Here is a 27,785-nt window from a genome sequence, read left to right as displayed (position 1 = left end):
CACCCCCAGTAGGTTTCTTTGCGGCATCGTACTGAAACGCTACATCGTATGTTGGCTGTAGGTACGTATTTTTCCGTAGAGCGATAACTAGCCAGCCGAAGCCTTCCACCAGATCAGACCATAGAAAAATCTGAAATTATAAAAACTCAAACTTCCTCGGCTAGGGATCGAACCTGTGAGTGTCATATTGCTGGCCACTACTTCTCCCACTGAGGTACTTTTTTTTCTCCAAAAACATCCACTGAATAATCCTCAGATTGTGCTCAGTTCTTCAAATCATTACAATGTTCTAATAAGAGTTTATTCCCTTTAAAGCCATAATTATAAGTACCAACAATATATTATAGAAGAAAGTCTTAGGTCATTTCAAAAAAATCGATTCTATCTCGCAGATGGAAGTAGGTAAGTAGGCAGGCACCTAATTAAGTTTTCCTTTGAACTTTACCTTATCTATCAAAGATTTTAAACTCCTAGCTTTCTTTAGAAATGCTTTCGCACAATTTTTCATTCACTACCAAACTTCTCAGTTAAAAGTTTTTATAAATCGTAAAGTCCATATTTTTTGCGTGTAATTTTATACTCCAACGCAAAAAGTTGGAGTATAAAATTTAATATGACTTTTTTATTACTTAAAACGCAAATAACTTCGAAAAGTCATGGATGCGTGCGTGAGGATTCGAACTCTGCTCCCCCAGAGTGAAGCCGAATTCCTAACCACTAGACTATCACTGTTTTAGTTTAAACTTCATCTTATCTTTACAATTCCATCTTATCACTATAAAGTTCCAGCTTTCTATAGCTATACTTTCTTACAATTTTACATTGATAAAAACAAATATTTCTCTACCAAACTTTTCATCTAAGAGTTTTTATAACTCGTAAAGTCGATCTATTTTTGCGTTTCCGTGATATGAATGAATTGCGGATGACGGTTGGATACATCTTCGTTGGAGTATAAAATTTAATACGACTTACACTAGCATTCGTAAATCCGTGACGTGTGCGGTTAATCGGTTTAGCGTTGGAAGTTGGAACGGTGCGCGCACCGGACGCCGCGACGAGTCGGACGCGGCTCTCATCGCTCGCACACTCGTTCGGCACATCCGCGAACCGCCACATGCGGAGTTCACTTGCACGCTGGTTCCTTACGGAAATGGCTTTGGAGGAATAAGGCGGAACATGTTTCGGTAGCGCGATGTCGGGGACCGCGCAGGAGGGCGACGGCGGTACCGCCGAGACCGGTGCCTCGACGACCGTCCAAGACCTTTACAGAGAAAAACCTGTGAGCACAGTGGTCCGCGTACTCACTGTCCTGGCTTACCTCTTTTCTGTGTCCTTCGCGGCGATACTGTTATCCATATACTATATTTGCGTGTGGAGATCACCGGTTATCGCGAAACTTACTGATAACCGGGATATGCTGAGTGCAAGACGCGGCGATCCCAGCGACTACGGTCCAGACTACATCACGCACGACAGTCCTCACAATTTTACGGGTAGGTAAATTTGAATCCATTAGATTTGAATAACCTAGAATACTGACGAAAAGCTTCGGCACATTTTACTAGAGTTCAGTACTTAGGCACAATATTATGTCTAGATTATTTGCATATTATGGAATAATACTATAAGTATAGTATTATTCCATAATTTAAATAATATATCTTCATTGGATAATAATATTATACCTAGGACTCCTGTAATGAAGCCATACTAAGGCTGTTTCAAAGTAGATGTAGGTTAACTTAACTTGTAACACTGTTAGTATAATAGAGGTGGATGGAAGTAGAATAGTTCTAGTGTCGTTAAAATAAAACGCTACATAAACGATTTACTTATAGCTAACATTTGAATATCGCAACTTAACTGACAGTATAATATATTAATTAATGCCTACAATAACAAAGGTTAGTCTAAATTTTGAATAGTTCAAATATAATAATATACATAATATTACCAATTCATTAAAGTAAAACAATGGAAATAACGAATATTTTCTTTTATTTACACCGAATATCGATGGGACATTTTGTATAAAGTCTTATTTATAATTTTATCTAAGTAAGTACGACAATACAATCTCAGCAATTTCAGTTAACTGAAGGAACCTATACACGAAGGCCCAGCTTTCCTAAGCAAAAGTCCACTTATATGGACTACTGTTAAATTGGTACCAAGAGGATCGCTGTTTTATTTTTAGTATTTTTTTTTAACATCTTGCAACTTATCTCTATGAAACAATCTGTTTACTGTTAAGAAGTTAAATTTTTTGAATTTCCATTTTTCAGTTTCCGTTCATTTTCAGAAAGTAGTTGCATTACCTTACCTATGACCCTGACAACAAGTGGTCTGCAATTCATAAATGCGTAAAGCCATTGCCTATCGTAAGGTTTGTACATAGCTTATTATAAAGAAAGATTTTCATCACCTGCTCCGTAAAGCATGTGAAGTCGTTATAATCACTCTCTTTTGTCAATAGCAGTTGAATCCTGCCCGGAGCAGCGTTGTAGTTTTTAATTCTAAACCCTTCTCTTCTTTGAAGAAGGCTAAGAATAATGAAGAAACTTATAATTAATAATAATAAATAAATGTACTACGCCAACACACACATCGCCTCCTAGCCCCAAAGTAAGCGTAGCTTGTGTTATGGGTACTAAGATGACTGATGAATATTTTTATGAATAATATACATAAATACTTATAATATAAATATAAACACCCAGATACTGAAAAACATTCATGTTCATCACATAAACATTTTTCAGTTGTGGGAATCGAACCCACGGGTTTAGACTCAGAAAGCAGGGTCAATGCCAACTGCGCCAATGGGCCGTCATTATCTTTCTATGAATTATTAATTGTTACTCTTGTTAATAATATGATATACTATATAATCATCGAATCAAACCCATTTTATAGTTTTAAAGTTACTTTATTCAGCAGAATAAAGCTATTTGTGCCAGAGCTCGTTAGAGGAAATGCTACCGCCATGTTTATTTCTGCCAACAAGTAGCATTGTTCCAATCCGAAGTGCATAGTTGCTGGTTTAGTAACAGTCACGATAGGCTTATCACCTACACCTTAGGTTGATGGACACAGGACGTGGACCTTGCATCATGCTATCTGCTTGGTCCAGATGGTTTCAAAATACCGTAAACATAGGCATAGCAAACCATGTAAGCACTCATACCAACATGAAAGTTGCTATCTGGAAATTTAGTCATACTTCTTCCTTGCGTAGGTAGGTAGGTACTCCTAGCAGGTTACCTTCCGCCGCTACCATCTTAGACTACATCATCACTTACCACCAGGTGGGATTGCAGTCAAGGGCTATCTTGAAATGAATCATTTAAAAAAAATGTGTGTACTTATGTACACGCGGTAGAAGTTATACTTCTTTTGCGTAACGAGATGAAAATCTTTTCAAAAATTTTATCTTTTGCCTTAATCTACGTTTGTAGAAAAAACTACACTAACAATAGAAAAAGGTATTTCATAATTTTAAAGTTTTATTGTAACGCATCATCTAGTTTTTTAATTAAAAAAATATTTCTACATAATTGGACATAATAAACATAATTAAATTTGGAATATTAATAGACTCATAATCAGACAACCAAGTTTCACTCAACATTAAAATTTGAGATTTTTGTACAATCGAATCAATTGAATCACCAGAATGAGACACAGTGTCACTGTCAAACCTTATATCTAACTTCAGGGTGTCGGTTTTTTGTAACGGTGTGCGCGCGCATCGTAAAAATTTACTCTCATAATTTTTCCCTAACGCGCCAAAAGAAGTAGACATAACTTCAAAAATATACGTACCTAAATACGATCCTAACCAGCTAATTTTAATTTACCCAGCGCACATATAATATGAATGAGGTATAGTTAACTACTAACAGTAGGATGTAAGCAGATAAAATAAATCTAGAATCCAATAATTTACATTTAGACTTGTTTGAAATAAAACATCTAAATAAATAGTCATGAGATTTCTCGGCGCGCACAGACTACGTAACTAGTATACCAGCGTCGCTGAACGACTGGTATTTTAAACTACAATTTCCCGTGACTTCCTCCGCGTACAATTCGTAATATTCCCAGTACGAATTACGTATACATTTTTAGAAAGTGGTGAACCACCGAATCCAACTCTTATGGGCAGCGTTCGGGAATCTTGGTGACATCTTTTCGTCCAAAATACCTCAGTGCCTGAAGAACAAAGTCGTCTGTGCGTATAGCCAGTTATGACTTACGGCTCTGAAACGAGGTCTCTTACTACTCATAGTAAGAGATCTCGTTTCAGAGTCCCGTTGAGTGATTCTGCTATGGGTGATGGAGCTATTCTGGGATTATTTCTACGACGTGATTGGAGTCTGAACTTTTCATCAAAATAAAGAGTGAGATTGTATCAAGGAGAACTTAAAACGAGTAAAAGTTATAAAATTTTACAAATTTTAACCAGACTTATTAGTCTGCTTTTGTTTAGGTTGATAAAAATCCTAAGGGGCTCTTTCGTTTTCCCAGGGAAAAAGGAACCAATTCCGTCAGCTTCAGTTTCGCTTACAAACTATCTCTGTGTAAAATTTTCTTTCTTTGATGTTTAAAACAATGCGGGAACGTCTCCTAGGTGCTTTTCCGGGATAAAAAGTATTCCATGGCCATCTCCCAGATGCAAATTGCAAGCTTTACATAGGTCCCATCCGTTGTTGTGACGTATACTTACATAGATGACACTGAAAGAAAAATAAATAAACAAACTTTCGCATTTATAATATTAGTGATTACGTGTGATGGCCGTTATCAGAATGGCCATATCTGGCAAGTGTTTTCAGCTCTTCTCGTTTGTATGTCACGATGATTGTTAAGATTTATGGATTTAGTAAATATTTGTTTGAGTTGTCGGAACTGAGTTGACGTGATATTATCGTAGATAGTAGTGTACTTAGTATAAGTAATGTTAATAGTAATGTAAATTCTACGCGTAAGAGATATTTTATGAATATGCCGAACCACAGATCTACACCAAACGCCGGACTTCTGATTCAGAATGAAATAGGCACTTAGGTTGCACTGGCAACCTCCGCACGAGTCATTCTCGATGCAGATAAATTTACTATCTTATGGCTAAGAGATTTCTTACTAGTTATCCGACGTTTTCCTACACTGGAATATTTAACACACGGCAATGTATCTACAGCGAACGACTTCTGAAGCGACTGACAGCAACTTAGGGTGCGCTCAAGATTTATTAACATCTTTAAAGCGTAGCGTCTTAGAACTAGAATCGACAACTGACGAAAAACTTGGAATTGAAAACAACCAAAAAAATGTTTACTTTTCTTCTTCTTTTGAGCCTCACTTATAACTTCTCGAAATCTTAAGACTCTCGAGCACTGCTAAATATTTAAACGCAACTTAAAATTTAAGTGCACTTTAAATTTTAAATGCAAATATCGTTATAACTTAGTTTTGACTTAAAACACACCTTCAAGCGTGGATTTTAGATTTTCATTATAAATGAAGTTTTATTTCCACAGCCTAAGCTTATGCTTAGAATAATCTAAGTCTAAGTATAAATTCCAAATCAACACGCATTGGGTGATTAAGATGACCATAAAAATGCTCTGCAAAGTTTTATGAAAGCGGTTTAAGCAAAGTTTCCGATAGTAAACTAATTTAACCATCCTCTGCACTCTGTAAAAAAAGATAAGTTGGATAGGTAGGTACATATCCAAGTTCCAACCAATTTAATAAGAGTGGCGGTATACCTAATTGTCATACCAATGTAAACAATGCGAGATTGATTAATGTGTAGGTAGAATATTGAAGCAAAAAAAAATTGCTAACATCGATCCAATTATTTTTAATGGATAAACTTCCCCTCAGCCCGGTGGGAGGCCGGGACACAACTGATAAGTTGTTTCTGGAATATAGGTGCGCTATTTTAATTAATTTCTTTAGACCATTTTGATAACGGATCTCAAGGGGTCAGAAAGCGACACCCAATGCGTGTTAGCCGAAGCGGCATTTTTGGACAACTGATTAGCATAAATACCTGAAACTATTTACTCGCCGTATAGTCAAAGAGGATCGAAATATTATGTAGGTTCTATACTATACAATGATATAATGTTCCGTTTTTTGTTATTAAAGCATCCCGTAGAAAAAGCTTATGTGGGAGGTGTGTGGGATTCCATTTAGGCCTGTAAAAAAATCGGGTGCAGTTTTTATCATCATCATCATCATCATCATGTCAACCAATCGACGTCCACTGCTGGACATAGGTCTTTTGTAGGGAGTTCCACAATACACGGTCCTAGGCCGCTTGCCTCCAGCGGCTCCCAGGGACTCGCCTGATGTCATCCGTCCACCTCGTTGGGGGCCGACCTACGCTGCGTTTACCGGTGCGGGGTCGCCACTCCAGCACCTTTTTGCAGTTTTTATACCCGATTTTTTTCAATTAAGTTTATCTAAAAAATAGCTGCTTTGTTTAGGTTTATTTTACGTTATTGCAATTTTCTTATGTAGGTATCTATATTTTGAAAATAAATTATAGCCCATGTTACTTCTTGATAGTTTCCTTTCTTTTGGCGAAGAAATGGCTAAAATCGGTTTCGGAGCCTTTTCAACAACAACAAAAAAAAAATGGTTATAACTGGTTCAGTAGTTGAGGGGCCTATTTATACCCATAAACCAACAAACAAAAAAAACCTCTTTATAATATCAGTATAGATAGATAATGATTGAAAAAATAAAATACTTTTAAATATCAGCATTGACCTCATGTGGTTTGTAAAGTGGCCATGTGTCATATCATCATCATCATGATGATATCATCTCAAAATAATAGATATACACAACGTTTTTTCCATTTCAGCATCTTAATATCCCGTTTAACGGCCCTCCATCACCACAATGCACTATGCATATCTTTAAGCTATATGGTGTAATCTTTACTTAAACTTACATACAACATAAAAATGCAATCGAAATGAAAACCTCCAATTCGTGGCATTCAACGGGCGATAGAGAGAACTACGAGTAGGTATGTTACGAACGATTTTACGTGTTCAAATGATCAAAAGGAAGAGATCCATACGTGTGCCATTAGAGAATTCAAATGCCCCCTTCCCACGTCCAAAATAACATCAGATCAGTTGGTTGATGATAACCAACCATTAATATATGTAATAGATTATAATCCAAACCACACATGCGTACCAATTAATATACCTACTTACCAACTAATTGTAAATTATCGCCTTAAGTACATTGAAGTAGTTGGAATTATTAATAATTTTGCACTGTACGGTAATCTGAAAGGAGATGCGGTGATACCCTTATGGTTGTGGGACTTCGGCCATATATTTCTAGTCTGACCGAATTCGATCCCCGGCATGCATCTCTAGCTTTTTGGATCTATGTCCGTTCTTGTTTCAACGGTAAAGGAAAACATCGTAAGGGAACCTGCATAACTAAGAGTTCTCAATAATGTTTTCAAAGGCGTGTGAAGTCAACCAATTCGCACATGGCCAGTGTGTTGGCCGAAGAGGAGACCCGAGCCCCGTAGTGGGCTGGTAACCTTGATAGGTTTGTAGCTACGGTATGAACGTTGTAGGTTTAATGTTTTGATAATAAGTAAAAGGTAGCTAAGTAGATATGTGTGAATGAGGGGTTTCCTTATCATCCAATTAGTAGTAGTACAAAATTGTGTCGAACATCAATTACTTTAATTTAACTTAGTAAAGTAGGTAGTTATAGCTCTAATTTTACATTGCTAGCAGTATTGACTAAGTATCATATATCAAAAGTAGGTACTACTTATTACCGAAATAGTGTGGTATTATTTTAAGCCCTGCCTCATTTTATGCTGCTTGGATCAGCTTGGTGTGTCTATGCTCTAAGTCGTCTCTCTTATGAGAGAGCAGGCAGTGGCGTGCATAGAGGGTGTTCAGATGATGTAAAATGAAGACAATCTCCAGAACGAGTCATGCGCACATTTCATAAAAACTGAGATAATGGCAATAAATACATTCGTCAACTAATTATAAACTAAAGCTGCAACAATACCGACTTTACTCATATTAAAGTAATGCAATAAATTGTTGATAATTTTAGTGAAAGTGGTCGGTACTCGGCGTATACATACTACTTTCACAATAATTTACTCATTTCAATAATAAGCTCATATTCCACGTTTAAGTTGGGCCCAAATTAGCAATCATTAAAGATAAAATAAAATTATAGATTAAATTTAGTAGTGCTGTACCGCTAAGGATTGCTTAAAAAACATTATTATTAATAAGAATAATTATCAAATTATTATTATTAATTAGAATAAAGTCAAATAAAAGAGGCAAAAATCTGTAAAATAGATGCATGTCTCTATATTCTAGAAGGCTAGGCAACCAACTAATGAACTCCGTTGTTCAAGTTTTCGCTAAACTATATGAGTAAACCTAGCACTGTCGCACTTACCATTCCATGTTCCTAAAAGAACTTGGTAAAAAAGAGAAACAAAAATTTTAAAACAAGTAGTTAGGTGCCTGGGTGTAGGCATCTCAAAATCTACTTAATAAACTAAACTGGGTTAAGTGTCGTAGAAAAGAGGCGAGAAAAGAAAAGCGACAGAAGAGCATAAAATCGTTGCTCAGCAACTTTATTCTTTGGTTGTATTATAAATCATCAAAAAAGGAGTTTATTTTAATTGTACACAAATATCTACGATGTTTTTTTGGCCAATTTACTAATTGATGTCGTTGGATTTACGTGATTCTTATTTTTTTCGGTTTAATTTAATACTTAACTTTGGTTAAGTAGATTTATGAATCACAATTCTAAGGTGAAAATTCCTTTCCACAAATAGTTGTTTCATAGTGCAAATAAAGCAAAAAAACTATTTTTTATGACACAAACTTATTCTGTAGTTCTTTACTTACACAATAAACTTCTTCGTCACCAACTAGGGCCGAATTTATCTACTTAGTATGATATTTATTCTATTTAAACTGTAGTAAACATTCACAACTATATAATAATATCTTAACAAACTATACCTACTTGAATAACTAGAAACAAACAATATATAATGTTGTTGATAAATAAATCTGTATTTAAACAACAACATTTATTTACATAAAATAGATTAGGTTAACCTGTGTCATTGTAGTAAATAAGTAGGTATAAGTAAGTACACGACGACGAAGTAAAATGTTTAAGAGGGTGTCAAAAATCCGCAACGTTTGCGAAGTTATAACTGAGATCGCGAATTTATTGATCAGCTGTGAAGTAGCGGAGGCCGGGGCCGCGCCTGCTCGCCGCACGTGGCCGCCCGCCCACCGCCCTGCGATGCCTTTCGCCTGTCACTAGTACCGCGTTATCCTCTTCCAAATTAACTTTGTTTGCGTATTGTTACAGTCGGACTACACTCGACACAAATAACGGCCGCGATTTGCCAACCTAAACATCTGTCAAGCCGCTCGTTAACGTGAAATCGTGTACACTCCGCGAGTGACTAATCGGGGAGAAATTTCATTGGTAATAATGTACAGTCGATTGTGTTTTTGATATTGAAAGCGGACTCGTAAAACAATACATAATATTTTCCCGAGCGGATGGTTCATGACAAACGAATCGCGTTTGTGCGACTACGTCAGTAACTGGAATAGATTCAGATATTACGGGGCGTGAAATTAAAGGATAAACAAATGAAGTCCGGAGCAGGCGCCATAATAATGAAACAGCAGTCGGCATCAGGAGGTGTCAAGCTGCAGACACGAGCGTGACCCGGGACACGGCTGGGCCGTGGCGCATCGACGAACTGGGGCATATCGATAAGCGTGCCCTACTTACCCGGTTTCGTGGCGGTGCCGGTGCCGCGGTGCATTGCAGGCGACAGCGCGGTCCGCAGCAGGAGATGTCGTGCAAGTCGTACGCGTCGGGCAGCGTGCGCTCGTGTGCGGGCTCCGTGAGGCTGGGCCCGGGCGCTGGGCACGAGGTGGTGCTGGACGCACTCTACGACCGGAAGCGTGACAAGAAAACCGTGCGCGTACTCACCGTCATCGTGTACGTGTTCTGCGTGTCGCTGGCTGCGATCATGCTCTCGCTGTACTACGTGTTCTTCTGGGAGCCCAAGGACGCGCATTACGCGCAACGCAAGGTGTCAAACACAGTTACGCCGCAAACCAGCACCACACCAATGCCCACATGCTTTTTGCCTCACACCGGTAGGTCACACTTTCGACACGCTTCTCATACCGACTATTGTTTTATTTATTTAATATAACCTGCCTCTATATACCTTCCAACTATGATTGATTACTCCTGATTTCCAACTGATTCATTTTCCTATTATTTTCAATACTTGCACGCACCAATCTTGACATTTTTGTGAGATTCAACCAGATTTACCACCTGGAAATGCTATGTAGTAGGTACAAAACACAACACAACGTTTTTTAAGCGGCATATGTAAATATACTAGCACCTACAAACCAGAGGTAATTTATTTATAAGAGGGGGCCATAACTAAATAAATGTAGGAACATGTAAAATATTATATGTACATTTCAAGTAACGTGCTTTGTTACTTGATATACGTAATTTGTAAAGGTAGTAAGTATATATTTTAGGAAGCAGAAAGAAGGCAGAATTATATAAATTAAATTAGATAAAACTTTTATGTATTGGAATATACATTATTTTAAGCTTCTATTATAGAAAAATCTGCAATTTTGATATGTATTGTCCTTCTTTTTTATTCCACTACAAGTGAGCCGTCGACTGCATTATTACCAGGTGGTAGGTAATGATTTAGTTGGTAGTTGGCTAACCTCTTAGTAGTATATCAGTTGTATTGAACTCATGACCCTAATCGGTTTTTACGCGGCATCGTACCAGTAGGCTAAATTGCTTGGCGACAAAGACGTGCGTCTCTGTCGCTAGGGTAGTAACTAGACCAGTGAAAATTCAGATATTATAGATTCCTAAATTGTAACGATCGAACTCGGGATCTCGCACTTAAAAGACAACAGCGCTCATTGCGCCAGATAGAACGTCAATAAATTGACAAAGTAGTAAATACAAAAATAATGTCGTGATCTCATGACCTACCGGCTGTTGGGTCTCCTCGTAACTCTGAACCTTGTACTATCTATACGAAAGAACATCATTTAACATTTAACAATCTTTCCGATTTATCAAACACGCTGCTGGCTACCTCTAGAAAATGTGCTGCCAAATGGCTACAGAAGTACCTATTGGCCTATTGTAGTATCTACCCTTACCTCAAGTGTTTTGCGAATTCGGAGAATCAAGATATATGACGTGGCTACTAAGTTTGTTTGAAAAGAGAACTACTTATAAGTACGTAGATATACTGTAGATAAATCAGATACCGACATCGGTCGATCGGTCGGACTTCTGCTGTCATAAAAATTACTTACATAATATTATCTACTCATACATATATACGTACATAGCGTGATGTTATAATAAACCATAAACCTAACATAAAAAAATGAACTACATATACATTTACTAGCTATTTCTAACAGTTTTTAAATAATAAATAACTTGTAGACAAATATTTGTACTCTGTATTCATATTCTCCTTTAAGAACACCGAACAGTAAATTATACATATTATATTTACATGAACTCCATGTTGTATATTTGTCGCATGTGTATTGTATGAATCTTCTAAAATGTTACGCACTCTTATTAATACTGTGGCAATTATAAGTCAGTGAGACAGTCGACAACTTATCTTGCTATAATGGGCGTAGTTGACAAACTTTAAGTTGAGAGTGAGATATTTCGAATGTTTTTATCAATTAAGAGTATCTTGCACTTCTTACAAGCACAAAAGAACTGCCTATTCTTGAAATTGTATGTAACTCGTATTTAGTAGTAGACTCGTACGCGTAGTACTTAACCAGACAGAGCTCGTCCGGGTAAGTACTACGCTAATCATATTTCTGCCGCCAAGAAGCATTGCTGTGCTCCGGTTTTAGGGGCGAGGGTGCTGGCACATTAGGCTTAACACCTACGCCTAAGGTTCATGGATAAAGAGTGAAAATTTGTGGGATTTATACCGTCTATGGCCTCTTAAGTGCTGCTCTATTGTCTTTGTGTCTGTAAGGAGTTTTTCCTCTTACTACCTGGTGGGTCATCTGCTTTATCCGGCAATTATTAGTATTAAAAAAAAGTTGAAAGAGGATTTTCCATTTTTTGTCATCTTTCTTCTTCATAGGGCTTTCTGTAGGGCTAGCACCACGAGAAATTATGCCTTTTGTCTCGTCTATCTCTTCTTTTTCTTCTCAGTCGGTTCACTCTTGTCAGAGCGGTCGTGGTCGTCACTTAAGTGTTGTGGCACGCTTGCCTATCCGTCACCCATGTCACCACTCCTCTCTGGCAGCTGCCTTTCTTGCACACTCATGTAAGGGGACAGCCACTGCAGCCTTTATTTAGTCGGCCCATCTCATGGGAATTACCTCGAGATCTAGTGCGGCAGTGCCCTCGATTCTTCCTTAGACAACCAGACCTTCAATGGAGTCATTGTCTCTTCTTGATCCGTGACCGAAGAAAGTGAGAATACGAGCCTGTACTATGGAGAAAAGACGTTGCGTGATGTCGAGTTCTTCAAAAATGGACCTGTTTGCCGGAATGCATTCCAAGGTATTCTTAATATTCTTCTCCAGCAAAACATCTATCTCTAGAGAAGCAATAAAAGTAACGGGTAGAGATAATTTTTTGGTGGCAATTGGCATGCATGTTAATTGTTAGCCCTACTGGTCCAAAACCCTTTGCACGCCACTATTATACACTTTATATTGCATATTGCAGCAGTACTGTAAAATAGTTTAAGGGGTTACCAACCTTATTAAGCCAGTGGCACACTTTGCCACAGCGCCCTTGTTCTATCCTAGCTAGGTGCAACCAATAAAACATTCTCATAATGAACCTAATAAAACAATAATAAATGATAAAATTTAACAAAGAATTCAGACAAATAAACTATGCGATGGCTTGGAGATCTCCACAAGTGTGGGACAAGCCTGTGACTCACAGAGTACGCACAGGAGAACTTACAGGCATGCAGTTTTCCCCGCGATGCATGTTTTCCTTCAAGCAATAATTTAATTATTTAAAACGCGCATAACTTACAAAAGTTAGAGTTGCGTGCTGGAATTCGAACACCCGAAAGTGAAGCCGAAGTCATTAACCCACAGCCTATCACCGCTTTATGTTGGTTATAGATTCTACAAATCAAGCATAAACGCGACATTCACATAAGCTCTGTAATAAACATTAAATTTTCGAGCATGCACAGTGTATGTAAAAGTAAACACAACATGCATTTTCCGCAAAGATAAATAAGATCACTAAAATAACAATTTCATAACAACTGTATTTCTGAAATTCTTACTTTACAATTATAAATTTGAATTTTCATATGATAAGAATTAGTTTGGCCATCCAAAGGGGCAATGCTGCCAGCATCTTAGGAACTGTGCCTCGCTGCGGTGGTTTCGAGGACGTTTTAGATTTTATATAAATAGTTTGTTTTAGGTTATATTTATATTTTAAAGAAACAATATTACTATAATAATTATGATAAGAAGCTATGACATAATATGGATTTAGATTAGCAATAGCAATTAAAATATTATTACTACTGCTATGTACATATTTTGTATGTGATCAACGCATCAAAAGTGCCATCTATGTGCCTACTCGAGTAAAGAAATATTTGACTTTGACTTTATTACACGTACGTAATTACATAAAGAACTCAATATTAAAATTAATTTGCACTAAGAGGCCAGGTTCAACTTTACTGAGGAAAAGAGCCGTAACGGACGGACAGTGAGTTAACAAGATGACCCTGTGTGTTGAATATTTTCCGATATGGAAGACTGCAAAACGAATAAAATTAAATACTTCGGCTAAAATGAAAACGTAGTTGTCGATTACAAGAAGTCGCGGGGGCGAATGTATGTAATGCTATTATTGTTAGGTCGGTTATGGGCTATACGTATACCTAATGTTAACTTATTCTTCTTTCGACCAGCTTCGTTGGTCTAGTGGTTAGCATGTTCAACTGCAGATCACGAGGTCCTAGGTTAGATTCTCGGGTCCCGGTCGGGCCACATGCATGTACTTTATGGAAGCGAGTCAAAAAATTCCATAACCTCTCTACATATTCTTTTTGTTTTTCTGTATAGTAGATATTTTAAGATTATTATGTACTTATTTAGGATTTTCCATATGTAATTACCCTTTTGTTTAGTATAGTATTTTACGTGTACTTACATAGATATTTTACCTGATGCAAACAAAATGAATAAATAATTGGCTTGGCCAAATACCTATGGTACTTACTTTGCTACTGACGGCCGACTGGCGCAGTGGGCAGCGACCCTGCTTTCTGAGTCCAAGGCCGTGGGTTCGATTCCCACAACTGGAAAATGTTGGTGTGATGAACATAATTGTTTTCAGTGGCTGGGTGTTTATCGGCATATTATAAGTATTTATGTATATTATTCATAAAAATATTCATCAGTCATCGTAGTACCCATAACACAAGCTACGCTTACTTTGGGCCTAGATGGCGATGCGTGGATTGTCGGAGTGTATTAATTTAATTGCTTACCTCTCTTAGAATGTTGCGCACATCTTAACACATAAAAGTTAATAACAGATTGTTTACAAAGGCTGATAGCAAAGTTTGAGTATATTATAAATTATTATACTTAGATATTATTTCTTGGTATATCGTGGTTTTAGATAACCTTGTATAATCTAAGTTTTAACTTGGTAAAAATGAAATTATACACAGACTTATTTGCGGACAATATCGTTAGTAACGAATGTTCGCCTCATAAGATTCTATTAATAAGATAATCTTTAATCAATAGAAGTCTTGAATTCTTAGGTAACTTGATCGAGAACCATTTCAATGAATATAAATAAATCATCATAATTTTTAACCTAACGAATGTCCAAAATTTAACTAATTAGTGGCAAAGACCGTGTCCATTTAATTAAATTTAATAATTTAATAAAATATGTTAAATATTCATTTAGGTATATGAAACTAAACTTCCACTGTATAATTTTTTTTTTTGCGGTCATAATAAATAGGCGTTAATGACTCCATAATACCTACTGTTATGCGAACATATTAATCCCAGGTCTGTTTTATCCTGCATTATAGAAACCACTTTCACGATCAGGGCAGTTGGCCCTATACAGTGGCGTGCACTGGGTTTCTTACTAGGGTATGCATACAGCAGAAAATGGCATAAAATGAAAAAAATCCTCCTCTTATACGGGCTATATTTCAATGTTAGGGTATGCAGTGCTTTTGTACATGTATGAAGTACACGCCACTGGCCCTATAGTTGACCAAGCACGAGTTCTTGACCACTTACAGCAATATGTGTAAATATAAAGATTTCGCGCTATGATCTTTTTCTTTTTATATTGGCTAGATTTTGACAACTAAGTCAAGGCTTCCAATTACATTGCTGCTAGGAAGAGATGACATTACTTAGGCTTGACTGTGTCACTAGCTCAGTGACTGATTAAGCAAGCGCGGGGCCCGTAGCAAATTCTTTAAAAGAGCCGATATGGGTTCTTATCTGCTATGGGTTCTTTAAGTATAAAGTAGTAAAAAAAAATTCAATACTCAATACGTATAAACGTATCCCTACTCCCTACTAATATTATAAATGTGAATGTAAGTTTGTTTGTTACGCTTACGCTTTCACGCAATAACTACTTAACCGAACTTTGTACACATTAATAAATTCACGTCATCATTTGTAATGACAAGAGATAAATTGTATCTGCCTAAAAAGTGTAAGCAGCAGATAGCGTTTTTACTAGCTTATGATTTAAATGATACTGTTACAACTGTTGTAACAAAGTCTATTGACACTTTTACAAATTGTACTTCAAGTACTTGTAGTTCTATTACTGACCCTAGTACTTGCGCTAGTACTATTAAGAAATTTTATAATGATTTAAACTTGTTAATAAGACAACGGAGGAGCTCTGCCATATGAACATTGTACACCAAAATATACAGAGCTTCACCGGCAAAGAATTAGAAATAGAGCTGTTTGTGGAGAAACTCAATGTACATATTCTGTGTATAACTGAGCACTGGCTCACTGGTACACAAGTAGCAGTAAACATCGATAACTTTATATTGTCAAGTGCGTTCTTCAGAAGGACTGCCATTCACGGTGGATCTTTAATTTTTGTACGTAATAATATAATTTGTAAAGAACGAAAAGACATAGTTGGTCTTTCTGTTGAACGCATTGCAGAACTGTCTTGTGTGGAGCTGGAGCGATTTATAATAGTGAGTGTATACCGACCCCCTTCAGGTGATTTTAGCGATTTCGAGAATGTCATGGAGGATGTACTAAAGCGTTTGTGTCTTTCTACTAAAAAAGTAATTGTATGTGGCGATTTCAATGTCGACATTTTACTAGAAAATGCAATAACTGCTAGATTGCTTAACTTATTTAAATGTTTTAATTTGTGTCACACTTTTAGTGAACCTACTAGAGTAACTGCAACTTCAGCATCCTGCTTAGATAATATTTTTTTCAATTGTGACATTTTAGATAAAAGAATAATTAATAATTTAAGGTCAGATCATTGTGGTCAACTTATTACTGTTTTAAATACTATCAATAAAAGCAGACAAATTATAAAGTGTAGGCCAATAACTAAGACTAAATTAATGCGATTCAAACGTGAAATTACTGCGAAAATCCCTGGTATTGCGTGCGAACATTTTCATCCGGACAGTCTTTATAGTGCACTATTTAATACTATAAACAACGAATTTAAAAGAGTATTCAACTTTAAGCACATCAATGTCAGTAATAAATTAAAACTTAGTGACTGGGCTACTGTAGGTATATATAAAAGTAGGGAGAAGTTGTATGAGCTGTATGATGAAAAACAATTTAATCATACTCCAACTTTCGTAGAACACGTAAAAAAATACTCTAAAATATTTAAGAATGTTTGCACTAATGCGAAATCGCTACACATTAAATATAGTATAATGAAATCTGATAACAAAATACAAACAACCTGGAAAATAGTTAATTACGAGTCAGGAAAAACTAAATCTCGTGATGTGGATTTTGAACTTATTGTTGATAACAATAAAGTGACGTCTGTGAGGGAGGTTGCTAATACTTTCGAAAACTTCTTTCAGAATGTTCCCATTTTGTTAACAGATTCTCTAAGCTCTTCACCAATAGCAGCTCAGCGTATATTGAGAGATAATGTTAAAGAGTGCAATGTTTTATTTAATTTTAAACATATATCTGCAATAGATATTGTAAAGAATTTCAGGTTATTAAAGTTGAAAAAACCGGTGATCTGTGGGGTATGTCGGTGATGGTCATTTCTAACATTATTGACGTTATTGCCCCTTATCTAGCTGTAATTTTTAATGAATGTGTTGATATGGGTATTTTTCCGAACCTAATGAAATGTAGTAAATTAATACCCCTTTTTAAATCCGGTCATAAAAATGACCTTAACAATTACAGGCCTATTTCAATCTTGCCAACTCTTAGTAAGGTCTTTGAAAAAATTATACTTTATCAACTTTTAAATCATTTTAATGTAAATAACTTACTTCATCCGGAGCAGTACGGCTTCACTAAAGGTCGTAGTACAACGGATGCAGGCGCAAGACTCATAAAGCATATTTACGATGCCTGGGAACGTTCGCAGAATGCCATTGGTGTTTTCTGTGATCTATCCAAAGCATTCGATTGCGTTGAACACAAAACGTTGTTAATAAAACTAAGCCACTATGGCATCAAAAACGTTGCACTCAATTTAATTGCCTCTTATCTAAGTGATAGAGTTCAAAGGGTATGCGTAAAAGACATAAAGTCTAAGGGATCATCTGCCTTAATGGGTGTCCCACAAGGCTCAATTTTGGGTCCCTTATTGTTTCTGGTGTATATAAATGATCTGCCACACCATGTCAGGGGCACTTGTGAGATTGTACTGTTCGCAGATGATACTTCTCTCATTTTTAAGACTGATAGAAACAAAGATAATTTTGACGACGTAAACCGTGATTTGTCACATGTGTCAGACTGGTTTACTGTTAATAACTTACTTTTAAATGCAAAAAAAACCAAGTGTTTGGAATTGGTTTTGCCTAACGTAAAAAAAATTGATAAAAACATCATAATAAATGGAGAAACACTTGAAATAGAAAACTCCACTGTTGTGTTTCTAGGAGTGACCTTAGATTGTAAGCTACAGTGGGGTACCCATATAGAAAGCCTAGCGACTAAACTCAGCTCAGCTGCATATGCAATCAGGAAAATTAGACAGCTTACCGATGTTGAAACAGCTAGGCTTGTTTATTTCGCATACTTTCACAGTATTATGTCCTATGGGATCTTGCTGTGGGGAAAAGCTGCAGATATTGAAAGTATATTTATATATTATTTTACAGAAAAGAGCCGAACGATCAATATATAAACTTGGATCACGCGAATCGCTTCGTGAAAAATTTAAACAAATAGGTATTCTTACAGTAGCTTCGCAATACATTTATAATAATATAGTCTTTGTTAGGCAAAATATTACTCTTTATAAATCAAAAGCTGAAATTAACAATCGACTTACCAGAAACGGTCATAAATTAGTGATATCTGCATATCGTCTGCGAAAGGTGCAGAACTCCTTTGTGGGGTTGAGTATACGCTTTTACAACATGATTCCTAAGGAAATTCTTGACCTACCAATGCATACATTTAAAAAATGTGTAAAAACGCATCTAGTACAGCGAGGTTACTATACATTTGATGAATTCCTCAATGACAAGGTAGAATGGAAGCAGCCAGCCTCGCTCTCATCTCCCGCAAGATAGCAAAATGATTGTAAATGTTGATGTTGGAAAAGAGATACTACTGAGTTTCTTGCCGGCTCTTCTCGGTAGAATCTGCTTTCCGAACCGGTGGTAGAGTCACACAAACATGCATACTTGACGTTTCAAAAGTGCTTATAAAGTAGGCCTACTTGAAATAAATGAATTTGAATTTTTTTTTTTTGACATATTCTTGGAAGTGTTAGAAGTAATATAGGATACTATATTACTTCTAACACTTCCAAGAATATGTGTACAACTATATGTATGTGTATACTTTGGGAGAGGGGATGAAAGTGTTTGACGATTTTACGCCATAACTCCGACAAATTATAACCGATTTAAATAATTATTTTTGTACTATAGAGGTTACAATATGTGTTTAATTTTACCCAAACTTTGTATAGATCTGATGAATGTGGTTGGAGATAGAGGACAGAACTCATCAGCGGACAGCAGCAAACCCCTCATTTAAGGCTAAGGCGATACTTTAATTTTTTTTAGAACTACAACTAAATTGAATGCCACATCAAAAAACAAAATCAAACGCAGACGAAGTCGCGGGCAACAGCTAGTCTTAAATACAATACGTATTTGCTATTATTTATACGTTACATTTTGTGGGTAATTAATTAATAGTGTAGTAAATTACTATAGGCGATGTCTGTGTGCGTGTGCGTGTCTGTCAGTCAGTCAGTCAGGTTGAGATGAGTGGTATTAAATATGCGGGGCCCTCATTCGTGCGGGGCCCGTAGCAATTGCTACTCTTGCTACGTGGTTAATCTGCACTGCACTAGCTGTTCGGCGCAATTTAATAGGCAACGCGTTTCGGCGAGTATTTTTCTAAATTTGAAATTTTAATATAACCTTGGGCCAATAGGACCTTGTTTATCTAGGTGATCTTCTGGTTGAGCAATTGTTCAACATTACAAGATCTTTAAGCAAAAAACCACTTGAACTAGGATTATTGAAAGAACTAAATGAACAACAAATACCACCTAAAAAATTACAAAATTACAAATACGGCCAACACCTGGAGATGAGTGGTCAACGTACAACAACGTCAAAAGTAACATTCTAGTTTTTAGAATTCTATGTGAAATCTATACCTACTTATAATAAATCTGTAATTGGAAGATATTACACGTACACTTAATATATTTTGAAAATTTTGACCGGGGGATGCTTTATAATCGATACTGAGTCCAAAACAAATTTTTATTGAATTTTTGTCTGCCTGTCTGTCTGTCTGTATAGTTGTAGCTGATTAAAGGTTAACATATGGGATACTTTTTATCCCGATAAACTGTAAGTTTCCTCCGGGAAATGAGATGAAAATTTTTATCAATTTTACTTCATAATTAATTTAAATTTAAATGTTCAATTCGAATCGATTTTAATAAATCTTTTTTATTTGAAAGTGTAACCTATTAAGCATGTATTGTCTAATTTTAATGAAGATCTGATGTATATTGTCGGAGATCAAGGACATAATTCTGCACAGATAAACGCAAGTTGCAAGGCATATGGAACAACGATGGAATGCATGCGTACCATCCTATTAGTATTATAAATGCGAATGTTTGTGAGAATAGATGTATGGATGGATGTATGGATGGATGGATGGATGTATGTATGGATTGATAGACGGATGGATGGTTTTTACGCTTTAACGCCACAACGAATAAACCGTTTTGGCTAAAATTTTGCAGAGATACCTACAATATAGCCTGGAATAATTCATAGACTTCTTTTTATCCCGGAAAAGCAAACAGCTTCTACCGGAATAGCATCGCTAATTTTTCCGTATTTGTCTTTCAAAATCCGCGCATCGGAATTTTAGATTGACGTAGTTTTTTGGATAGGCATAATTGAAATATTATAAACCTTTTAAATTTTGTTTGGTTGAACGCGCTAATCTCATAAAAAGCTGTTTCGATTTTTATTAGTTTTTTGATTGGTAGTTACAATTATGGCTATATAACATCACGCTATGACCAATGGCTACTAGTATTAATGAGAAATGTTGAAAAACTGCAAAAAATATCCTTTTTGAGAGATTCTGATGCGTGCGATGCGTGAACGGTAAACGTTACCGACGCCAACCGACGGAAGTATGTAGTAAATATATCGGAATTGTCGAAATTGTTGTTTCTTTAAAGTTCTATAAAACAGTCCGTGACAACATACGACTATGTTTTGAAGTCGACTCATTCGCGGATGAAGCCGCGCGGGCAGCAAAGTTTGTTTTTTGTGATTAAGAAGCTCCACAGCTATTCACCAATTTTAATAATTCGTCCAGAATTATAAAGCTATTTAATGAAGCTATACTCAACCCAATTTATTGTAACAGTGGCTATACTTTATTTCAGTGATAAAAATATTTTAGATTAAAATAATTAGATAAATACCAATTACTGAGTATTCTATTTGTATTTATTCAATTATTAGCATTCTATTTTTATTTATGTATTGTTATTAGGTATGCAAAACAGGTTATAACTAAACTCTTAAGGTAGATCTAATTATAAATACTAACAATTCTTGTTCCAAGCTAAAACTGAAAGTATGGGTACTTGCCTAAAATCAAGAAATTAAAGTTAGAAAAAAAATATACAATCAAAAAATGTTATATACCTACCTAACATAATTTATAATTCCTAAAATTCCTAAAATAGTGCTTAATAATTGAATCTTACAAATTCTTATCTTTCTGTTAAAAATGTCAATATTACGATTACTTCTAATTAATCTATTAGCTTTTTTCCCTAAGTTCCCACAAAAACGGGAATTAATATCAAATTGAAGCGTGATCGACTAGTTAATATTGATCGATCGAGAACGCCAAACGTCTGAGGATCGCTTTCTCAGCTGTGTTGCAACGCTGTTTTTAAGGAGGGAACTTAAAAGGTGAATGTAAAGAGAACACGGTGAGTGTTCCCGAGAGCTTGCAGCAATAACTCTATATTTAGCCGAGGTAGTTACAATAACCGGCACTCGCTATTCACTGATCATGTTTATAAGATATAAATCACTAACGATTTCAAACGAAACGGCCTGGAATAGCTTTCTGCAGACTACAGACTCAGTCGCTTACTTTTGGTACGGATCAATTAGGCAACGATTGTAGGTACAATGTACAAAGCTCGCTGGTATGCAATTGGCAAAGTTATTTTTTTTCACTACAAATTAGCCTTTCAGTGCAGGATAAGATGGTAGCAAAGTAGCCACCGGTTGGGGCATCACAGTAATATAAAGCCCATACCCTAGCCCTATTCTCAGCAGCATATCTTTGTCGATAGGGTGCGGACTAGTTACAGCCTACCACTGGTTAAAAGGCATGTTTGATTACAGATCACGAGTCCAGGATGTACGGGTCGAGCCAAAGTTTTGTATTAGTATTTTCTGTTAAGAATTTTTAGCACCAGCCCGGAGATAGGATAGGTTCCCCAAGCCCGAGCCTCGAAGAACTCTTTAAGCCTTCGCGACGGTCTCCATCGCTTAAATAGAACATTGTGGTAATAATAAGATTAAGCTCGCAAAACCGCATCGCAACAGCATGGTGGATCTATGCTCTAAATAACTTATCTCCTCAGAAAATTCCTGTGTGCATCAGTTTTTAGCATGTCCTTAATAGGCTGATCATGACGATACAAGATGCGGGTCTAAGCCCATTTCCAACTCAGCGATGCGTTAATTCTATTTATGTTCTATCCTCCACCAGTTTTATTCCATCTATAGCGACTCTCTTTGTATCTAGAGCTATGAGTTTTGGCTCTTGCAAGGGGTTGGCATCGACTGGTTACGTAAGAAAGGAATTAGAAAGAGTTGTCTTATTTCAACAGTGGAGATTTTATTTGAGGCTATAAAAATTATGTTTACCTAATGGGATGCTGCGGCTATCTATCCTTTATCGTTTCGATGCCGTTCATAAACCAATTATAAGTTTATGGGTCAACTAATAATAAAATACTAGGTATAATTTATTAGTTTATAAAGTTTTTTTTAACAACATAGAAATGGATAGAAACGGATTTTTGATTTCAGGTATCATCCGCCTGTCTCTGCAAATAATTCATAGTCATGTAAATGACTATGAATTATATGTATATATATAGATGCACAACTATCGCTGTAGGAAACATACATTTCCACTATTTGGTCTCACGTTTGTCAAGTTAAAGTACGATTTTACTACGGCATCGAGCAATTTCGAAAAACAAATAGTCATTAAAAGCGAAACTTTTTATAACTGGCATGTTAAATTAAAATTAAATTTTGTAATAAACAAAACACGTTATCGCCATGAAGATTAATTTCAACGGTACCTACTCTTAATTTATGTTACATTTTAACAGTTTTTAGCATTATATAACTGTCTCGTCTAGTGGTAGGTATCTTTTCGTCACGAAGTTTCGATACGAGGCCAGCGTTCGATTTCCGGGACGGCCAAAAACAGTTGAAATACTTTTTTGGTCGTCCCGAAAATCGAACCCTGGATTGAATCAAAAACATCGGGTTTTTCGGTAAGAAGTAAAATGGTATCAATATAACGCCTTATTTAATAGTAGGTAGTATTACTACACCTGTGTCAGAAGATTCCTCTCTTCCATTAAATACAATTTTTAAAAATCTCGCAAGAATGCATGCGTGATGTTTTGTATTATATGTTTCTCTATATCTATAAATCTGTCTATAAATCAATGTACGATTTTCAAGCGCGGCCTTTTTCTTGAATTCAATTTACACGATTCGTCTTTAGTTTCTTTACAATCATTCGTGTTTCCGTAGATCTTGTTTCTGGGTTCTATTTTCTTATCTTACTTTTTTTAAACGTTTTACTCTACGATACTTCACATTTAATAAACATTTGCATAATAAAATATAAGGATATAGATATGGACCTTGTAAAGATTTCGGGCTTGAAACAATATAAAATAGAGTTCAAAGAGGTTTATGTACCTTAACGGAAAAATATTTCAAGAACTCGCACAGTTTTTGCAATTGAGGCCGAAAACCAAACCATACTTATACACTTTCTTGTTTACGGGCACTGAACCGGTCGAATAATTCAGCCAGATTTTGACGACCTCTTTCGTGGGTGATACTAGGCATAAAGTGGTACAGGGAGTCCCACGAGCTACGGCTAAGCCACATGAATGGGTAGTAAATATATAAATAAATAAATATACTACGACAATACACACATTGCCCCAAAGTAAGCGCAGCTTGTGTTATGGGTACTAAGATGTCTGATAAATATTTTTATAAATAATATACATAAATACTTATAATATTCATAAACACCCAGACTCAGACATTCATGTTCATCACACGAACATTTTTGAGTTGTGGGAATCGAACCCACGACCTTGGACTCAGAAAGCAGGGTCGCTGCCCACTGCGCCAGTTGGCTGTGGGCTAGGTATATATTGTTGATAGTACATTTTACTGATTATGTCATTGAGCCAAAAAGAATCCTTATGTCGAAGCCTTTGGATAGGTATGAAAAAGCTACAGGGTAACTATTTTTCTCGTGTAGCGGATTCGAAATCCTTTAGTAAAATGATCCATCTACAATGTTTAAGGAACTTCATACCGTCTCGTATAGCCGTGGGATACACTGCATATTTTAGTATCTAGCACTTAGGAAAATGTATTTTAAATTATAAATAGGTAAGTACGTAGGTAAAAAATAATTAGAAGATCCATCCATTCCATCGATCCATTTTTGTAACTAATGAATCCTTATAAAGATCTTCAAGTTTGTAGTACGTCGTGATAATTATTTTTCACCTTCAACTCTGACCCACAATACCGGAAACATATCTATGTCAGATCTTTGCATTACCTTCTAAAGACTATTCAGCATAGGTGCTTAATGTAGGTATATACATTATACCAACATTTGCACTTTGGTTAACAAGTTTTCGTAGTTCTAATTAATTAAACAGATGAAATACGTAGGTACCTAGTTGCTCTATTTGATACACGTTTCTGGCGGCGACTTCTGTATGACCCTACCATTCAGAATGGAACCCAGAGATATAAAAATTGTAAGAGCAGGCTACCTACGTACCTTTTTTAACTTACCGCTAAGAAAATTAAAATTTTTTAGAGTTGGGGAGTTATTGGTTTCACCCCGTTTTTCGAAAATCGAGTTTTCATCAGATGTCGAAGTTTTGATGTCCTACCAAGCTTTCCTGTATGTTCCCGCGATTGTTTCATCATGTCAGTATGTATGTGTGAGTGTGTGTGTGTGTGTGTGTGTGTGTGTGTGTGTGTGTGTGTGTGTGTGTGTGGGTGTGTTTGTAAATCAGACTTTCGAGGTCGAAGAACAAAATAGTATGGAATTAGCGGGAAGTTGCAAGGATGGCCTTTAGGTCAACCGTTTTCCTAATTTTTTTTTTCTTTATTTTATTTCACTAGTTACAATTTGTTAGCCTTTGACTGCATTCTTACCTGATGGTAAGTGGTGATACAGTCTTAAGGTTAGGGGCATGGGCTACCGGTTTGTTCCTAGGAGATCCCGGAGATCCCAATATGTGCCGAGGGTGGCTACCGAAGGGGTTTTAGAGGGTAAGAATCCAATATAATCCCTCGACACAGGGCGGCACTTTGCAGGACGTGCCCGTCTCATACCCTACGAAGTGTTGCTTTGTTTATAGGCAACAGGTTTCCACTTACCATCAGGTCGGTTATCTGCTTGGTCTGTCTATTTTGACTATAAAAAGACTTTATTTTTATTCAGGGTATAGCCTGTCTATTTCAATTTGGTTCAATTATTTAGTTTCTTTTATATTTATTATATTGTATTGTAAAATATTCATAAACCTATTATTTTTTAGAAGGCATATTTTTTTATTAATAGGATTACGTTGTTTGTTTGCAGGAGGAAGCGATACCTCAGTGAATGAAACTGCTACTCCACCGACCCTAGAAAACATCGCCAATTTCACGAATTCTAATGAAACTGCCGAAACGATAGCCGACTACACAGAAAACTCCACGTTCGTAGCCTCCGAGAAAGACTACACCTCCGATGATAACGAAACCCTTAACGTTACAACTATTACATGACGGCTCAAACAGCCTTCAAAGAAACCTCACAACCAAACTATTTGTAGTTAAATTCTAACTAACGGTTGAGCTAAGGTTTTGCCGACTGATTTATAGCGGCCTTATATTGTGATCAAAGTAACGTTTGCCGTCTATAAAGATTTGATCTCTGCGATTTGTTATGTGCGAGTACATTATCATAATTTAGTGATCGATGAAAACAATGGTACGCAAGTGTTCAATAAATTCAATGTATGAAGTAGCAACTAATATACTAGAGCTAAAACATTAGTATCACAATGAAAATCCCGTAAATGTAAAATTTCCACAACAGGGTTATTGTTATCAATCATCAATCATTCTTCACTAAATTTTCAAGGGACGTCTCAAATAGAACACCAATATTCAATAACTAATCAATATAATAAGTAAATAACGTAGATATCTAATTAATTCATAATTTAAAAATAGCATACAGGCAAAGTATTTAGTTCTTTTAACGTTTAGAATAAGTAAACAAAAGTTTTATCTACTAGCCATATTTTTATAAGCCAGATTCGAGTAGGTTTAATTGTCTACGAGTATGATCTCTTAGGGTATCTATTTTCTAAGATGTTCAAAGCGTCTAGTGTCTAAAATTGCGTATCAATTATATTTTTATTGTAGATTTAAAAGTAGGTATCTACGAACAAGTGGGATTTTTTTTAATTATAATAAAAATCATTTATTTGATGGGAGTAGGTTTATTACTTGGATGTAGTTAAACGAAAGGAAGCCAACCGACGTTGAAGGCTGTATCCTTTTCGTTTAACACTTTATATTATGATTTAATTTTATTTGCATGGAGGTATATGACTTAGTTTTTGACACATCACGTTATACATCGAAGTTATAAAAACGCTAAATAAAAAAAAAAAAATTTAATTTAATAATTTAAGATGATGTTTGCAATTGATACTCAAATGCTAAACCAGATGAATTAATATAAATAATAGATATAGGTAATTATTCCTATTGAAATGATTTTCGTAAGACTTCAACAATAAATAGAGATATTCTCACATGTGCGGAGTTTGTTTGTTTAAAAGCTAGCATGTATTATTATAAATTGACTTAAGATTAGAGCTAGCTATACGATTAGATCGTTCCGCAAGAAATATGTTCAGTATATGAGTAATAATAGACTAAAAGCTTTGGCTTTAACTAAGACAAGTTAAGACACATTGTAAGCAATCTGGCCTTTGTATGATCATGGATATTACGTTAGATTACAGTATCATATTAACTGAAGTGCCTATTATGGTCTAAAGGAATGAGAATGCATTTGGGAAATGTATTTTTGGTGATCTGAACTTATTACTATTAAACTCGGTGACTTTTTTTGTCTTACATCAGTGACCCAATAAATTTTTCCAAAGCTTGTTCATTGAAAACAAATAATTTAATTTTTAATCAATTATTTTTAATATTGCTATGATTAACCTAAGGGGCTAACAATAATTTAAATCAGTTAATATTTGACGGAGTTATGGTGTAATACCGTCAAACACTTTCATCCCCTCTCCCAAAGGAACTGAGCTGAATTTGAGCTGAACTGAGCGGGATAAAAAGTAGGTATCCTATATCCAACCTCGTAGTATGAACTCTAATTGTGCACAGTTTTATTGAATTAATTCAGTAAGTTTAGCGTGATGTGCGGCCCAGATACAGGCAGACAGACACGAATGAAATAAAATATAGTTTTGGGTTCAGTATTGGTTATTAGGTAGGTACAGATAATATAATC

At 35.9% G+C, this 27,785-nt stretch overlaps 1 protein-coding gene across 2 annotated transcripts; it reads left to right on the top strand.

The window, feature by feature from the left end:
* The first annotated feature begins 1,059 nt into the window (after positions 1-1,059).
* Positions 1,060-26,060, top strand: LOC120632064. 2 transcript variants are annotated; one of them, XM_039901834.1, is made up of 2 exons: positions 1,060-1,496; positions 25,833-26,060. In XM_039901834.1, the coding sequence occupies exons 1-2, from the start codon at positions 1,196-1,198 to the stop codon at positions 26,018-26,020; spliced, it is 489 nt and encodes a 162-aa protein (XP_039757768.1). In that variant the 5' UTR covers positions 1,060-1,195; the 3' UTR covers positions 26,021-26,060. The 2 variants fall into 2 exon arrangements, with proteins under 2 accessions (XP_039757768.1, XP_039757767.1); XM_039901833.1 differs by lacking the exon at positions 1,060-1,496 and adding an exon at positions 9,387-10,235.
* Positions 26,061-27,785: the final 1,725 nt, after the last annotated feature.

This window comes from Pararge aegeria, chromosome 19, assembly GCF_905163445.1.
Source record: "Pararge aegeria chromosome 19, ilParAegt1.1, whole genome shotgun sequence".
NCBI lineage: Eukaryota > Metazoa > Arthropoda > Insecta > Lepidoptera > Nymphalidae > Pararge > Pararge aegeria.
This window is presented reverse-complemented; position numbering and strand designations above follow the sequence as displayed.

What these genes read in the sequence shown, in the direction of transcription:
- LOC120632064 (XM_039901833.1), top strand. Translation starts at nt 9,926, where the DNA reads ATGTCGTGCAAGTCGTACGCGTCGGGCAGCGTGCGCTCGTGTGCGGGC. An exon ending in ATGCTTTTTGCCTCACACCG is followed by an intron (nt 10,236 to 25,832) that starts GTAGGTCACACT and finishes GTTTGTTTGCAG; the next exon opens with GAGGAAGCGATACCTCAGTG.